The 18,183-nt window shown below is 42.0% G+C and overlaps 1 protein-coding gene across 3 annotated transcripts in view; it reads left to right on the top strand.

The window, feature by feature from the left end:
• col16a1 (collagen, type XVI, alpha 1) overlaps positions 1 to 18,183 on the top strand; it is a 76,500-nt gene that overhangs the window by 26,664 nt on the left and 31,653 nt on the right. For 2 of the 3 annotated variants that reach the window (XM_030082258.1, XM_030082256.1), the window contains exons 5-19: positions 484 to 607; positions 1,281 to 1,562; positions 3,477 to 3,557; positions 6,890 to 6,958; positions 10,352 to 10,387; positions 13,157 to 13,207; positions 13,424 to 13,456; positions 13,598 to 13,642; positions 15,877 to 15,915; positions 16,035 to 16,097; positions 17,070 to 17,114; positions 17,214 to 17,300; positions 17,568 to 17,606; positions 17,940 to 17,984; positions 18,106 to 18,141. In XM_030082258.1, the coding sequence (XP_029938118.1) occupies positions 484 to 607; positions 1,281 to 1,562; positions 3,477 to 3,557; positions 6,890 to 6,958; positions 10,352 to 10,387; positions 13,157 to 13,207; positions 13,424 to 13,456; positions 13,598 to 13,642; positions 15,877 to 15,915; positions 16,035 to 16,097; positions 17,070 to 17,114; positions 17,214 to 17,300; positions 17,568 to 17,606; positions 17,940 to 17,984; positions 18,106 to 18,141 (1,075 nt within the window). The remainder of the gene's footprint in view (positions 1 to 483; positions 608 to 1,280; positions 1,563 to 3,476; positions 3,558 to 6,889; positions 6,959 to 10,351; positions 10,388 to 13,156; positions 13,208 to 13,423; positions 13,457 to 13,597; positions 13,643 to 15,876; positions 15,916 to 16,034; positions 16,098 to 17,069; positions 17,115 to 17,213; positions 17,301 to 17,567; positions 17,607 to 17,939; positions 17,985 to 18,105; positions 18,142 to 18,183) is intronic. The other variant, XM_030082257.1, reaches the window with a different exon arrangement.

Raw genomic sequence — 18,183 nt, 5'->3', positions numbered from 1 at the left:
GCAGCTCGTTTTAGCCGTGTCTGCATTCACTTGCTACCGTGTGACTGGCTAATGAACTATTTGCACAGAGTATTTCAAAAGGTTTTCCTAATAAATGTTCTTCTTATGAGTTTTGAGCACAAAACTGAAATAATGTTAACTCTGAACATTTATTGAGCAGGAATTAGCTGTATCTGAAACAATTATTTGTTGTCCTCAGATCTGCAGCATCAATATTTTCCCTTCATGTAATGAATGATGTTGTTCTTCCTTTTCTCTCCAGCCTAGTTTCCCATCATCCTTCCAAAACAAGCAAATTTGCTCTAAACTGTAATCTTAAAACATACATCCAATGCTGGTTTTAATTTCCTGTTCTAAGTTCTGTATTTTGATATGAATTCCAAAAGGAAGAAGCTGTGAACAGTGGAACTCCCTCAGTGAATATATCCTGTTTTTAGTGTGATTTTTGTAAATTTTTGACCTGTGTGAACCTCTGTTTTCCAGGCAGGTGTTCCCTCACGGCCTGCCCGAGGAGTTCACGCTGATCTTCACCCTGGCGTTGAAGAAGACCGCCCTGAGGGACACCGTCTACCTCTTTCAGATATCCGATCCGCAGGGATACCCACAGGTGTCGCCTCGCTCCCTCAGCTAATGCACTCTCGCAACACTCTCTACGCTTTTCTCACCTTTTTTATTCATCCCATTTTTTCCCCCCCTGCGTCTTTTTCTCATCTCTCTTTTGCGCCGTCATCCACTCTCCCTTTCGATTTTCCTTTCTCCTGTGACATCTTTTCAATTCTCTCCCTCCCTCCCCCCCTTTCATTCCATATGCCTTTTGTCCCCTCCTATATTTCATCCGCCGCTCCTCTCCCCCGTCCCTCTCCCTCGCTCACTGTCTCTTTGTCGCTCTGCCCTCGATCATCTCCCGCGCTCCTCTTTCATTCACCTTCATTGTTATTCATGTGTGTTCCATGATGAAGCACTGGAGTCCCTTGGAGTCCCGATAATCACTGCGAGTCTGAGGCTGGATTTAAATACTCAATGTGTATGATGGATGGAGGCCAAGCTGCCTCATTAGGAGTGATTGATTGGCCGTACAGCTCGCGTGTGTAATTAATGTCTTCCTCCTTACCTCATCTTCACTCCTGTGTTCTACAGCTTTGTTAGTGTTTTGCCACGTATGCATATTACTCTATGTTCAATCCACTCACAGCCAGACAGCTGCTAATAAAGTGCATTTGGATTTCCAGTTGTGCGAGCTCACTTATGCTCATCCTCTTCTTCTTTAATTCAAATCCCAGCTCTCCGTCGACCTGAACGGCGCCGATGGCACCCTGTCCCTTCGGGCCAAATCGGCCGACCCCGCCGAAGACCTCGTGAGCTGCGTTTTCAACGGGGAGGGCGTGGGAGCCCTGATGGACCTGCGCTGGCACAAGCTGGCCCTCAGCGTGCAGCACGGGGCCGTCTCTCTCCACGTGGACTGCAACTCCATCGAGACCAAGCCCCTGGAGCCCCACTTCGTTCCGGCAACTGAGGGACACTTGCTGCTGGGGATTCGGGCTTCAGACGCTAGACCCGCACATGTACGACGTGGTTATTTCATATTGATGTTTAGCACTGAAAATAAGTGGAAAATATACATAACATGTAATGCATCAAATGCGTATTTTTTGTTTCAGTCCCTATTCTGATGAATGAATTTCCCCAGTTTGAGGAATCACTTCCTCTCGGATCTTACCTCATTTTATGCTTTTGTTTTGCATTTTCCATCTCTCCTCATTTCTGTTTTATCTCATCTCATTCTGGCAAAATTGCCTCACCCTGTTTTAGCTCTTCTCAACCAGTTTTGTCTTTTCTTGTGTCATTCAGTCTCATTTCAGCTCATCTGCCTGTTTCTTCCTCTCATTTCACCCTTTTCTTCTTTTTAGTTGGATAATCAGTTTCTTATGAAAAAAAAATCTCTCAAAAAAAAATAACCTCATAATCTTACATCCTGAATTTTTTTTAAATCATCTAATCTAATGCTGTGTTATTTTATAATACATATGAACAATGTAATGTGATGTACCAATGAATGGAAAACAATAACAAAAAAAAACAAAAAAACAAATGCATTTCTAAAAATCTAAGAATTAATGAGCTTAGAAGCTTTTTATAAAATGAGAAGCTAAAATTTCCCCTAGATTTTGTCAAGATTTTGAGAAGGAAGCACTTTCTTGCTCTCAGGCGGACACACAGCCCATTATGACTCACCATGAGGAAGAGGAGACGGGAGAATCCTCTGAGGATGCTGGGCTGCGCTCTGACTCTCAAGGCATTAAAATATCAGTAATGTAACTAAGAGTGTTATTAAAGCAAAACATCCTGATACACAGTGCTGTATGCAAAGAAAGGAAAAAAAGAAGGAGGGTTGGGATTTGTTTACAACAAGGTTCTTGAGGGCCTTGTCATTTTTTTTTTTTTTTTTTTTGCAAAGCAGTGCAATGTGTCACACAGTCCATCAGATTGAGTACAAAAGCACAAAAGCATGCGTAATTGAAGCGTCAGGAAAGATATTCAGTTAATCACATCTTTTTTTCTCTCTCTCTCTTTCCTATTTGAACTATTTGATCCAAAATGAAAGTGAGGCCTAAAGTTCCTTATAACCTGTGGGCATTGCAGTGAACGTCAGACTATTTCATGCTTGGGAAAAAAGGTAGGCATCAATAGAGATCTGGGGATATGAGCAGGAAATGCTCCGGGTTCTGTGTGAAATTTGATTAAATATGCAGTGTGTGACTGCTCTGTCTTGACTGTTAAAGAACCTTTGATCAAGATAAAGCTTTGCAATGTAAATGTCATCTAAAGTTACCATTTGAACATATGGTGACCTTTAGTGTTTCCCTGTGTGAAGAACAAGCCCCTTCTGAAGTGTTGCGAATGAGATGGATTTCCCTTTTGAGCCACCGTGTTATTGCGTAATTTAGTATAGCCTTGGCATTTTGAATTTCAATTACTTATTTTCTTTCCATGCGCCCCATGGATGCAGTTAGTCCTCTGAAATAAGAGAGTGAGAAGTTTCAGGAGAACATCGCATTCGCTGGACTCTTATCTTCATGTTTGTGTGTTTTGTGCGAGCAGTTGAGACCCAGCGCTTCGCCCCTGAAGTGTTGTTTTCTTTGAGGCAATTTCATTGAGTGGTGATTAAGACAACAAGTGAGCAGACTAGTAGGGAGAATATGAGCGTAGTGTGCTGGGACTATTAACGGAGAGCAGATCCTGTAATCCGGCCACTTAGCTTGATCATCTATTAACTGGGCTGGTTAGAAAGCAGCGCGGGTCTTTTGTTAATGAACGGAATGAAGTGTACACACACACACACACACACACACACACTCATTATTGAGTTTCCACCTTGTGCATTGCCTTGCTTAAACTTTACACACATTACTAAAGCAGATATACAGAATCCTTTTTAGTGCGGAAGAAAAATAAAACGGTATTTCTCTTCTTTTCAGCTGGACATTCAACAGGTGATGCTGTACTGCGACCCTTCGCTTGCCATGCAGGAGGCCTGCTGTGAGATACCAGGGGCTCGGGTGAGACTGAAATCCTCTCATTATTACTCTGTGGAAAACTGAAATCTTAGCTGCATTTTGACAGTGTGTCAGATTCTTTCCTTTATCATCCCACCTTATGTTGACACTGGATTGGACAGAATATCTGGAGGGATCCATGGAGCAGGTGTATAGTCAGAGATTCAAGACTCTCTTGTTGCCTGTCAGTTGGACTGAAACTGTGTTAAAACCTCTGTGTTACCTTATGTTTTAATTTCAGAATCATTGCGTGTAAGCACAATGCTGCAGGAGTAAAACTCTGTTCTCCTTGATCTTTTGAAAATTTTCCAAACAATTACATAAAAGAAAATCATGCAACAATGTGAGAATTCAAATGTAGCTTAATAAGAGGAGTGTGTCAATATTTTATACACTAATAGACTACTTATGACTGACCAAGCACGTTTTATGGCAAGTGATTAATGGGAATCTGAAGGATTGTTTGATTAAAAACATAGGCTACAACAAAAAGTAATGATGTATGATGCTCAAAATGTATGCGTTTCAAGTTTTAGTTGGTCAGTTTGTGGCAAGACTGTGAAATCTCGCAAATAGTTGGAAAAAGGAAAAAAGAGCTAGAAAATATGCAATTACCATCAATTTTCTCTCTGAATCATACGGAGTTGCTACTTTGCATATGTTGCAGGAATGTTGCAAGAATGTCAAATGAGCTCCCGGTGGAAGTTTTATCATAATTATCCTTCAGTTTTGTATGCATGACGCATGAGACGTTTGCCAAATGACTCTAGATTTTTGGTGCTTACGACTGATCGCGCAGTTATATGAGCGATTTGGGGCGACTGACATTCATTTTGTCTTCAGAAATCAAGCAAAGTTAAGCTCATGAGGGAAGTTCAGAAGCTGCCAGATCAGAATCCCAACTTGGATGAACACTAGACTGACATTCTGAGGCTCATTTCTAATTTCTGTCGCTCTCCAATAAGCAGAAACGAAATAGTTTAGAGACGGGATTGAGGCGTCCAAATTGTATTGAGGAAATTTTGCCAAAAATATAAATAAATAAAAGTGAATTTGTTAAAAATCAAGGGACACACTTGCAGTTAATTTGCTTTTTGCAAAGAACAAAGTTATATATTAATGTGTTAAAGCTGTGTCATTAATATTTTAAAGGATACATATATTTTTGGCTCGAGATGAACAGAATTTTAGATTTTCAAGCTCACATGAAACGTTTGGGACTTCGACAGAATCTTTATTTAGACTTATTTACTGAGAGAGAGAGGAAAAAAAAGGCGCTACCTGAAGCTGTGGCCAAGAGCAATTGACTGATTCCAAAGAGCTTGAACTGGAAACGCAACCCTGCACAAGGCCACAGCAACACTTTAAAAAAAAAAGCTTGAACTGTTGATTGAACAGCATCAGAGTGGCTGCTCGGCCGCAGCCCGTCCGGCAAGAGATTCACTGACTTCCTCAAGGATCCTTTAGTAATGTTGACATTTTCCAACAGGGGGCTTACCTCTAAAGCCACCTCAAAGTGCACCTGCCTGAACCACCTGGACCCCGCCGCCATCCCGAGTTATTAGTGTCGGACCTGCCTCAACCTGGAGGGTTTCAGACGGGGAAGAGCTTCCGCTGCAGATTTTAAAATGTCAGAGCTCAAGCAGCATATATTGGGAAAAAAAAAAAAAAAAGTACTTTTATAAATTACCCAAATTTAAAGCAAGTTCTTACTTTAGAACAGGGAAGTCATTTTTAGTTTATTTCAGGCTCCGCTGACAGTCCATTTTCAATAATACCATAATAATCTTCACATTCAAATTTTTAGGTATTTCTTTCCCCCGGTTCCAGAGTTATTTTCACAAAACCAAACAATTGCTGCTGAGAATGATGACTGCAATCTAAACATAACAGCAGTTTTAAGCAAACCCTGATGATGAGGACGCAACATCTAAATCACAATAAACCGGTTTGCGGCTGACTCCGCAGTATTCAAATGAAACTGCGAAAAGCATTTGCATTTGCTCTGAAAATTTAATCAAGCAATCCTGCCTTATATATAACAATTCAGAAAGATAGCTTTTTTGTTTGGCTTGTTTTATAGGGATAGTTATTAAACATTCATCAGGAACTTTATTACCTAATTTATCGGAAATGATTAAATCGGACTCAGGGTAATTGAATTATGTCCACTTATAATAAAGTACATTTTACTGACATTGTTTCAGCTCCTTCTTGCAGCTTTTGAAACATTTTTTTTTTTGCTATTCTGTTTATTTTCCTTATTTCTCAGCGTTTTCCTTAGCTTGAAATAGAAAACAGATTCATTGGACCGGTGTATTGAGGACTGAAAGTTCAGGTATGGGAAGAATTGCAAACAAGCTGTTCTCGGGTTTATTTTTAAACTTGGAGGTATTTCTGTGCTCGACCAAGCTTTCTTCTGTCGGGCTTCTGCGGGGCGGCCTCGCCAACACCTGATACAGGGATGCAGACATGGCGAGAAGCGCCCTCAGAAGTTGGAGAGTGTGAGATCCTCTGCAAGAGGGACTGCATGCTGTAAAATTGATTAGCGAGTCTGAAGGAGGAAGCCTCTTCTCTTTTTGCTCAAGGCGTGTGTGCTGCGGGGCTTCCTTCCAGCTGTCTTTAAATTTCAGATGAGAAGTGGAGCAGAGAGAAAACACACGCGTGTTGTCCACGCTGGCACACCCAAGAAGACCGCAGCCTTACAGAACAAAGGGAGATCAGATGTGTTTCTGTCGTATCTTCTGTTTATGTTTTGTTCTTTACACTGGAGCAGATCAGTTTAGCTTATTAGCTGCTTGTGTAGAAAGCACGACAGAATACTTGGCAAAGTATTGAAAAATAAATGAATTGTGCAGATGGCTTTACGATTACGATGGTAATACAGTGTGTGACACGAGTGGGAGGAAGATGCTCTATAACCTGAAAGTCAACGGCTGCTAAAAGAAACAGATTAATAAACTGATGACAAGAAATAGCAGCATCGCAGCTAAAATGAACTACCAGCCAACCTACAGTCGAAACAGGCAGAGTTCAGAAATCTGCTGCCTTTCTGACCAAAGGAGGAGATGAACTTTATCTGAATCTCCAGACATGTTTACCCATCAAAATGAGGAGAGCACAGCTCCTAAGTAAACAGTTTATTATACATACAAGCCTGGATCTCAGATAGATTTTTGCTTTTTTTGGTCAATCTATAGTCATTAGAGCTCTTTTAAAAATATAGTTTGGTGTCGAAATGACATATAAACAAAGTAAAAATATAGATTCACATATAATTTTGTGAGCTCCTCAGTGGGCACTACAGATGTTGATGCATTTCGAATGTTTTGCAGTGTCCTCCCGATGCGTCCAAGAGCCGCCGCGCCGCTGAAAACGACCTGCTGGACAACACCTTCAGCCAGGTAGAACCACAGACCTCCAACACACACCAGCGCAAAGACAAAACAACACTACAAAAATCCAAAACTCCAAAACATTAACGAGAATAGAACTTTAACAAATGCTCCAGACGCCGCGCAGCGCAGACACACTTGTTTTCGCTGTAAACTAGGTGGTAAGCACTTTCTGAGAAACAGTTCGGGGAAAAGTCTCTGTAGATCTTCCACAAACACCAATCCTTTTCCTCTTCCATCATGAACTATCACAACACCCACTCTCCCATCAGGCGCAGTCATAACACACACAGACAGAGACACACACTTGGCCTCACACAGCTTTATTCTTCAGGCGGTCTGGGTTGTCTGAGATCCTCCTGCTGGCAAGCAAACACTCGCCAGTAGGACTTATATCAAATGGCAAGGCTGTTCTCTCTTGAAAACTCCGGCATGAAAAACACATTTTCGATGCCGCTGTAGTCTAAATCACTTCTCAGTTTCATATTGCTTCGGTACGGTCGCGTCTGCTGGCGGCAGAGTGCTCGCGAGCGTCGTCGGACGCATGACAAATAGAGTCCTAGACCGCACGGAGGAAGAGGAGGAGGAGGAGGAGGAGGAGGAGGAGGAGGGGTTTCCCACAAACGGTTAGTTTAATGTAAAGGCAATCTGTTTTTGTTTTCACACCAGCTTGTTTCATCATTCATATTAATGGGATCTATACCCAATTATCTATTCATTAGGGCTGAGTGTTTGTCTTGTGGAGAGCCGGTGTTAGCTTAGAGCTCTGGCTGGCTTCAAGACACAGTAATCAATCCCATAGATGTTTTCCAGCCTGATGCGTTCATGCTCCCTCTCTCTCTCACACCTATCACTTTCTCCTCGGTTTAAATTCAAGCAACATGTCAGGTTTTTGCTCTATTAAGTCATATTTTTTTCTCCCCCTGAGACAAGCACACACATGCACAAGTTGACTGAATTTTCCGTCTTCATTTTGGTTTGTCGCCGGTTGAAGCCGAGACTCCTGCAGGCCACATGTCTTTAAGCTCCTCCATTAAACTGAGCCCATCCTTCATCTGTGGAGCGTCATGCGTCGTTCTCCAGATTGCTACAGCGAGGTGAACTAAAGGTGAATGGTAGAAGCTAAAAAAGGAAGCTACAGGCCTGTTTACAGGTTACTACTGCACATGTTTAAAAAAAAAAAAAAAACTTGCATAAAACTCTCTGCGGCTCCAGATGGGAGCTGCAAATTGCACCACTTAAAGCGGCGGTGGGTGTGGGATGCGGAGTTTTAGCGTGGAGCGAACCCACCAGACGTCTGCGGCTCACTTCTCATCGCTGCTTGAGACCCGCAGCTCGAGGCGGCGGGAGCTGGCGGTGGAGCGTAACGCTCCAGCACCTCTGCAGGTTATGTTTGGGTTGCGCCGGTTGTGTCAATCAGAAGAATGTAGAGATTTCGACATTTCATCATCATAATAAACATGTTTCCAGTGCAGTTAAATACTGATTGAAAGCAGCTAGTTCTATACTCTGCCTGAATGGTGAATCTGAAACATTTACGTCGAGACGCTTAGTTTAGTTTAGCAATCAAACTGAGAAAAAAGACACGGTTTCAGTTATTATCTTGCAGCAGTGAAATAAAACAGTACATTAATGTTGGCAAATCTTACATTATAAGCCACAAATACTCCACAGACACGGTGGAGGCAGTCTGTGGCTGAGACATCGACAACTGTCACTGTGATTCTGTAATTTTCTATAATTTTCTTCGGAATTCATCATGTATTCACGCTGACTTGACAAACATTTGATCACATAGATTTTGATGAGTACCTCAGAAGCAGAGCCACAGTGTAAATTACATTAAAGAACCTCATTTCTTTGCACCAGCTGTTGTCGCCATCCTGAAGTATGAAAATAAATAAATAAATAAATAAAAATCCCACGCATTTCTTTTCCTACTTCCAACACTGTAACGCTCTCTCCTTTTTCTTGCTTTCCTCACAGCTCCCAACTGAAAGGTCACAGAGTGCTCAGAAGCCCCAAAGTCCTCTTTGTCTTCTTTCAGCAGATTTCTCCTTTACTTTGTTTTTTCCAACAGCAGCTAAAAGACGGCTTCTCTCCTCTTCCCTTCAGCTGAAACTTTCCTCTAACTTGCCATCTCTTCGTAAAGCGTTCTCGTGCTTCCTTCTTCATCCTTCTTGTTTTTTGTTTTTTTTTCATCCTGAATGGTAATTATGTGCGCAGCAGGGTCCATTTCTTCGTTTACCTCAAGGCTCATGAGGTGCAACGCTCCTCTTCCTCCCTCCATGCATCCACTTTCATCTCACTTTGTAAAAAAAAAAAAAAAAAAAACCTAAACTGATTAAAGAATAACCGCTAATGACCTGTGTGTGCGCAACCAAAATGGCCTCGATTCCTTCTTTTGCCGTTTGTCTGATGCAATTAATTGTAATAGCAAAATTACAATTTAAAGAGATGTAGTGTGCAGCAGGAGCACAACAGAGATTAAAAAAAAAGGAGGGTCGAATTCTGTTCTGCAGGAGATCCAGCTACACTGGACGCCAAAGGTTTGAAATATGTTTTTTAATCCGTGTTCATTTCTTCATGCAAGTGGACAACAAATTGTGTCTGAAGGAAGAAATTGATGAAAGGACTTTCTGGTTGCCACCAGTCTCATCCGTGAAGGTCTCCAGAGCCTTTTCTCTCTCATTTATGAGAGGAGGGGATAAAAAGAAATGCGCGGAGATTCATACTGTCAGATATTTCTGAATTAATTGACGTGTAATGAAAGTTATAAAATACATTTTAGAGGAAGTGTGGAACAACTAGCAGGAGAACATTTTCACTCTTTTATAGCCTCTTCTGGTCCCAGCGTTCAGAGTGGAGAGGACCTGGGTGGGTGTAAAGTGGAATAACCTCTGTAAAAAGCTTGAATCCTGCCTTATAGCCAAAATATCTAAAACTTATAATTTATTAATCCTCTTGAGGAAATCCCTTCTTCTGCATTCACCCATCCTAAATCTAGTGTGTGTTGGACTCTCTGGGGAGCTGATGGGGGTCAAGGGTCATTCTCAGGGAGTCACAGTGGTGACTTCTTTAGGATTGAAGTTGAGAACTTCTGACCCCAAGTTCACTTGTCCAGCCTTAAGGCCACCACTGAACTCTGGAACTCTGGGTAGAATTCTGCTTTTGTGTTTCTGGGTTTTTTGGGGTTTTTTTCTTACAAAAATCCCAAAACTTTGTCGTTTTTTGGTGAGTCGGTGTTAAAATATGAATTTCTCTTTGTGTTTGCCCAAATGATTCAGTGGTGAGCTGCTTGTTTGAGTTTTGGTGAAGCCAATTTTGGTAACAAAACTGTCACAACTGTTATGTAACTTCTTTCTTCTTCTTCTTCTAATTTCTTTCTTTTCTGTCTCCCAGCAGGACATTTTTGCATCCAAGGATCTTTCAGAAAAAGTAAGCCTCAAAGTTTACATTCACACATGTGATTAGAATCCACTGATTTTCTAATCTGACTTCAGGGTTCTTGAAAGTTTTCCTAGAATGTTGAACGTCGTGGATGAAGTAAATGTGACGGTATTCAGGCCATACATGCGTCTGTTTATGTCTGTGCGTGCGGCTTTATGCTGTGTGTGTATATGCGATGCACATGAGACTCGCAAACAAAAAGAGAGAAATTCTGCCTCCCCCTGCCGTTCCTGCACAAACCCGGCTTGCTGACTGACTGAGGACTGATTTACACCTCATTATGCGGCGAGCCTCAGTCGGGAGTTGCTGCTGCCTATTAATTTTGTCATTCACCTACAATGGGCGAGTTCTGTTCACAAATAGAATACAAAACTCCAGACGCTTCATTATGTTGCTCCTGTGTGTGCTTACTAATGCACCTGGCTGCCTCTCCTGACTTCCTCAATGTAGGTTATATTACCTGGGTTGGAGTACACAGCTTGCCCTGCCACGGGAGGCCAGAGAAACAGTCACACAGGGAAAGAAAAGTGATTTTTCTTTGTTTTTTTTCTTCTTTTATGTAGTTAAGATTGCCAACCTATCCCCATGAATCCATCGACAAAACAATCCTATGATATGTTGTGGCTTACCAGTATCAACATGTATGCCTCACAGGCATGTAAATTAGTGCGATTATGTTAATAAATGATCTGAACATGACTTCTGCTTCACAATCTCAAAGCTCAGACAGAATTCAGATTTCATCATAGTGTTCATGTCGAGCCTCCTCGGCTATTCAGGCTTGTTCCTCCTACACCAATATCTACTTGGTTACATAAGTCAAAAGGCTAAAATCCACTATTTTCTTTGCTTTTTTTTTTTATTGTGCGTCGTGTGTAGAAGGGGAGATTAACACCAGGAGAGCTCGTGAATGTATTTTTATCCTAATGTAGCTTTTTTTATTAGTACTGTAAATAAACCTCATTAGATGCCAAAAATTTGACTTGTGTGTTTAGATGTTTGAGCTCAGAAATGAGCCTCGGTATTAACAATACATCCTCACATGCCTTGTTACAGACCACTGCCATAGACCCCGTTTGGAGGTGTCTCAATCACCTGACCACCTTAGTTACCATGTGGCCCATCTGGCATGTCCAGGGAAAGTTTTCACACAAACACTCGTACACTGCTCCATTTTTCAGATTTCTGATCTCCTCTAGACACATTTTGGGCAAGAAGACAAAGTCGGCCATTAGCTCATGAACACAGTGGGACCCTGAGTGGCTAAAGAGGCTGGTATAATGAGCCAGGACCTGGTAGACGGCCAGCACACTGTTAAAACAGGAGTGAATATTAGGCTTATCAGAAAGGGCAGCGGCACGACTCTAAATGAATGCTAATGTAAACCATTGACCACTACTGGTCTTTGCCAACCTAAACAAACCAAACAAAAAGTACTTTCAGTGGAGCGAAGGAGCAGACTAAACCATGGGAGAGTTTTTTCAAATTTTTTTTTTCTGGATTTTTCATTTCTTAGCCTCTATAAATTTCACAGCCCACAGTTCAGCCCTATAATACATTTTATATAAAATAAATTGCATTTATTGGGTGATTTATGGCCTTATGTTAACGGTGCGCAATGTGTTTCCTTTGAACAAGAACAGTCTTCTATGCCAGTTCTAAAAAGCACAGCCTGATATATAAAATTTAAAAAACGGCAAAAGCAAAACTTCGAAATTACCTTTTTTATGCAGTGAGAATGGAGGATTTTTAATGCCCCCTTTAATTATTATGATCATCTAAATTAATGGGGAGTAGTAAAGACACCAAAGTGGGCTCTATTAAAAGGATGTTTTAGTTCAAACTCATAAGTCACCGGTAAAATGCTGCTGTTTTGCCGCAGTGTGGCCTTTCCATTTCGGCGTGAAGGAACGAAAAGCATAAACAAGAGAAATGGAGGTTTAAAAGTGCGATAGCACCTGACGCGCACAGCAAGTTTGGAAAGAGTGTCTCGTCTCTGTGCGGCTGGTCCTGCGGGCTTATCGATGGATTTCTATCTTTGTGAGGGTGAAAACCAGAGAAGCGGGAACGTCGGCCCACTCGCAGTCGCGCCTTCAGCATATATACAAACGTATTGCTGCGTGGAAGCGAAGCCTCCGGAAAGCCGGCCTGGAAGTGGCGGTTTATGAGGAGGAGGAGGATCGGCTTTAATTACTCGGCCCTGCTAAAAGTGCTTCAGTTATTTATAATGCTTATCCTTATTTGGTGCGTGCATCTGTGTGCATGCATGCATGTGTGTGTCCCCCTGTGCGGAGCAGCTGGCGGACTCGCTCCTGTGCTGCGGGAATCAGACATTCCTATTGATCTCCATCTCCCATGGGAGGTGTGCGTGTGTGCGTGCATGCATGCGTGTGTGTGTGTGTGTGAGAGAGCCTACTTGCCCACGTCTCATCCCTATCGGCTTCACGCTGTAGCAGCACTGGGACTCAGAAGTCTTTAGTTTTGTGCAACAGCGCCACTGTCAGGCGAGAAGAGAAACTTCAACATAAAATCAGATTTTTTTTTTTTTATTTTTTAATTACACCCACAACTCCTGCAGTGGAAAGATATTTAATAATAAATCTTTCCTTCTTTGTGTCTGTAGTGTGGGGGTTGTTTACTCCTGAATAGGAAAGAAAATGTAAGGATCTTTGATCTTTACTTCATCTTCTTTCCATTCGGTCGTGTCAGGAGGAAAAAAAAATTAAGCGAGTGTGTTTGTGCGTTTGTGCGTTCCAGGTGGTGAACTTCGGTGGGGTTGCCGGGCTGAAAGGGGAAAAAGGCGACCGGGTGAGTATGATGGACGGACACTCAGATCTGTGTGTGTGAGAGTAATGAGGGAGGAATGTGTTATGTCATTACATTTGTCCAGACACGACCGGCGTTATCCACACACGCCGTCTTTGATGTTCTTCACCTCACTCTTTCTATTCTTCACCCGGAGAGAAACTCGCTCCTCACGTCTGTGTGTGTGTGTGTGTGTGTGTGTGTGTGTGTGTGTTTCAGGGCGACGCCTGTTCTGGCTCACATTCAGGCCCGGTGAGTATTTTCCACTGTGTGTCGCCCTCGCTGCCGTGCGTCTTGTCACAGAAAAAGAATCATTTTGGCATGCGCTGCCTGAAGTTTTTGCCAAAAGTGCTCTGTAGTAAATACATGCCAACCAAATGTGTCTAACCTCAGTGCACGGAGGGACCCAAGGGCCAGAAGGGAGACAAAGGCGAGCCGGTGAGTGCCAGTAATGTGCGGCAGGTTAGAGCTCCGCCTTGCAACCCCTCTCACCCCTCAGCTATTTAGTTTGATCTTTATTCAAAACCAAATTTTCAAGCATCCACTCCCTGAACTTATTATGCAGTGGGGAATTCTGCTGCGCCTTGTATGTTCGTTTACTGATGAGTCACTGAGTGTGTTGGTGTGTATGATGTTCCTCTGACTGCTGCATCAGCTCTGTTTGCTGTCAGTTTTTCTTCTGCATAATGTTAACATGGAAGCAATGCAAGAAAATGCTGTGGTCATTTACTTCTACATATTCCACTCACAATTTTATACTAAATTATTCATTCTTAGTTAATGGGGAAATTCATTTTCCCATATTGACCTATCCTATTCATATATATGTATATATATATATATATATATATATATATATATATATATATATATATATATATATATATATATATATATATGAACCTGCGAACTTCTGACCCAAGTCCCTGCATTCCTGGCATCGTGGCTTTAATTTTGTGCTGAGTTAACTTTATTTTGTATCGCTGCTTGCCTTCTGTTCATTAAAACCGATTTACTTAAAATTCAAGTCGATCACCTCGAGAGACACACGTGGCTCTTTAGCCCTTCATTAGCCCTTCAAAATTATATCTTAATAAACATTTTTTTTTGTGCACAGGGGTTATTCTTGTGTCTCCTTTTTAAACACATCTAAAAAAAAAAAGTTAAAATTGCAAAAACAAAAACAGCATATAACTATAAAAGTACTGAAATGCCTCAAAACTGCTCAAATGAATAAAACCAGTATAAAGAGTGTTCATACACCTTAAACTGCTAGAATTGACCAAAATACAGAGATAAAATTACCCCCCCAAAAAAAGATAAGTAGGGTTGAAATGATGTAAAAGGAAAGAAATTATTCTAAGAACTGGAAAACTGTTTGACGTTTCTGCTGTTTTAGACATTTTTACTGTGCAAATCATGACAGTTTGAACGGTCTTTATTAAACTTTCATATGTGTGCATGCGTGTGCCGCCTTAAAGGCCACACAGTGAATCGATGTGGTGGGATTTTTACCAGCTTCGAGCTCAAACAACAGTCCATAAAATTTATGAAGGAGTCAAAGCAAAAGCAAGAATTGCTCTAATAGGTTCATCAGTTATGATAAACAGGAGGAACGCTTCCATAAATGGGCCGTATATTATGTAACTGTTTACTTTAACTGGACATTTCGAGTGAAGACACGCTCAAAGAGTTGTTTTTCAATCGGCTTATTTCATTTTTTCAGAGCCTTACACTGTTAAACCTGAGCTGTAATTTCTGTATTGCAAAAGTGAAAATGGAATTTTAACTCTCTTGAGACTGATTTTATATTCAAGGCTGTGTGGATTTATTTTGAGTTAAAGGATTCAGAATCATCAAAAAAAAAAAAAAAAAAAAAGAAGAGTGTGGAATGATTGAGTGTTTCTGCTCCTTTTTCCAAGAAAACTTAAACTCTTGATATCTGACAATTCAATATCACTGTGTTTTTGACTGTACTGAGAAGCTCGTGTTACAAAACGAATCAAAACCTGACTGATTGGACGTCTCCAGTGCTTCAGCCCCGAGGGACATGGTAATGAATACAGTTTTTTTTAGACATCATAAGCAGTCACGGGGTTATCAGTTTGGGAAGTGTGCATGCCAGGTTCTGTCAGTGGTGACAGGAAAAGAATGAAAAAGCCAAACGACCCCGACTTATGAACTTTATAGGGCACATATCAAAAAATTTGGAAATTAATACTTTAAAATCTGCAGTGTTAAGGGATATTTGAAGACTGACTTCATTTTGAAGACTGACCTGATCAGCGCCTCGTACTAAAGTCCTGCAAAAACTTTTTTCTATAAAAACGAGAATGTGTGTGGAGTTTTGCAAACTCCATACACATTCTTTACTTTTATCTGTTTGGTTAAAATACGGTGCGAACGTTTGGATTTGACTTATTCTGTGCTTTTCACACTTGTTCTTTGAGATCGTACCTACCTGGTACTGCATAAGTCTTCTTAATTTACAATTGAAGCGATAACAGCGAGTGAACTTTGCATCTTTATTTCCACATGAGAAGGTGTGTGAATGCTCCTCCTGGTTATATGTGTGTGTGTGTGTGTGTGTGTGTGTGTGTGTGTGTGTGTGTGTGTGTGTGTGTGTGTCAGGTCATTGATCCGGGCCTTGTCTCCATTCCCTCTCTCCACAGGCGACGCCCGGCAACTGGGGCGAAGCAGCTCAGCACAAGGTGAGCAATTTAAGGAAACTTTTGCCAATGAATAATGAAGATATGACCTTCTAATGATCATCTCATTAAATTCTAACCTTTTAATGTGTTTTTTCTCCCCCCTCTTGGCCTTTATCTAGGGAGAAAAAGGTCGGAAGGGAGACATGGGTCCACAGGGTCTGACAGGCACACCGGGGAAGGATGTACGTGTGTTTGTTTGTTTCTTTCTTTTGCTTGGTAATTGCCTCAATAAAAGCAGCGAGAAGTGTCTTTCACGCTCTAAAATTTGCTTTGAGGTTGAGTCAGACAGTTGGCTACAAATGTGTGCTTACACTTCCAGACACATTGGCGCACTCTTACGCACACATCTTCTTAACGCCACCACTTTTATCAGGCTCCAGTGGATACTCAGTAAACTTATACGGTATTACTCTTTAAGCTCAGACTCCCATTGATATCTGTTCTCTATCCACTCCCCCCCCCCCCCCCCCCCCCCCCCCAACCCCCCCACCCTGCCTCCCATTGAGTTAAGTCGGCCTGTTAATGCCTGTTAGATTAGGCTCAAGCAACAAAGCTTGCACAATCAATGCCGCCTCATTGACTGCGCTGTTCGTCTCTCACACAGGCAGCCGCCTATTCAGGAAGACTTAAACCTTTTAATCTTCCCTGTTCGGCGCGGTGATCCTGTAGACGCATGAAAAGTTTTGAGGAACAAATTACAAACGTGTGTGCGCGCGCTCGCAGATATTCCCCCGGTTTTCGGCATCAGACGCGGCTCGCATTTAGCCGTTCACCAGGCTAAGTGCTTGTCGTGGCCAGATGGATTTGGCGGAGGATAGATTTTCTTAAGCCTCCCATCCGTCTGACACTGCGAATATGAATGCGCTTGTTGATGTGACTTGAATCAGGCAGGCAGAAAATATCACATATGCGCCAGTGAAGATAATACATCTCACGGCTCTACAATTCCCCCCCCCTTTTTTTTTTTCTATTTCCTGTTGTAAAATGTCAAACAAACGAGCAAAAAAAAAAAAAGGATTCGACAACTGCCTTCAAGAATTTATGAAGACGTTTCGGGGATGGGTTTCAGCGCGGCTTGTTTGATGACTGCGCAGCGACACTGAAGATGTCACTTTCTTTTTCTTTTTTTTTTCTGTCTCATCACCGTTTTCCAGGGTCGAGCAGGGTCCATCTGTGTGGTCGGCCCCAAGGGACAGAAGGTCCGTCTGCATTACGTCTGAGACGCTCCATCAGTCTGTGTGTCACGAGCGCCGAGTTCAGCGTGGATTCATTGGACAAATGTGGGATGTTTCTGTCAGGGCGCTCCGGGCACGGTGGGTCCTGAAGGGTTGGCCGGGGAACCGGGGAAGCCGGGACTTCCAGGCCTGCCAGGAATTGGAAAGCCAGTGAGCATCTTTTTTCTTAAATTACAAGACAAAAAAAAAATAAAAACATATTGTGTTTATTGGATTGGAATTAATCCCTGCATCAATTTTCTTCAGGTCGTCAGTCTTCCTCTTTGATTACATGCTCGTATTTGACACTGCTTCAGAAGTGCAGGCCGGGACATGGCTGCACTCTTTTCTTGCTGAATTCATTGTCCTTCACTAAAGCCTCAAAGCTTCTGGAGGAAGGCATTCAGGAAGAGATTTATGTATTTTTCCTCCCGCCAGGGTCCTCCTGGTGAACCGGGCGGTCCGAAGGGAGACAAGGTAGGCTTAAAGTTTGGCACATATTTCCTCTTTTGCTGCGTTGTGTGAAAGTAATCAAAGCCATTGCCCGCAGTGGGACATTTTGAACCTCGGGCTGCCTTTACACTTTACACTTCTGAAGTTTTGTGCACATTTGTATTTGATTATATCTACAGATTTCTTAGTCTTACATCTATTATTCTAATAATAATATATCGCATAATTCTGTTGATCTTCTTTGGTTCTGAAGTTTCAGATATTTCTCTCGTTTTTGAGCAAAAAAATTGAAGGTGACATGTAAAAAGTGACTTTGGACGTGCGGGATCGTTCTCAGTTATCGGTTTGCGTTATCAGGGCGATGCGGGACCTTCAGGAGAAGATGGATCGCCAGGAGATCCAGTGAGAGACTCTTTTAAACATTGATTGGTATCCAGTAATGTATGCATGAGCTTCCAGTAGACAGCATTCTCACTGTGAGCTGATCCGTCCGTGTCTGACTGGGATCATGCCGTTTTCCCAGGGGCCAAGAGGACCGCCGGGGACTAAAGGAGAGAAGGTATAATATCTTGTAAACAGAGCGTCTAATCTCTTTATCTGC

Source organism: Salarias fasciatus, chromosome 22 (genome assembly GCF_902148845.1).
Source record: "Salarias fasciatus chromosome 22, fSalaFa1.1, whole genome shotgun sequence".
Taxonomy (NCBI): Eukaryota; Metazoa; Chordata; class Actinopteri; order Blenniiformes; family Blenniidae; genus Salarias; species Salarias fasciatus.
This window is presented reverse-complemented; position numbering and strand designations above follow the sequence as displayed.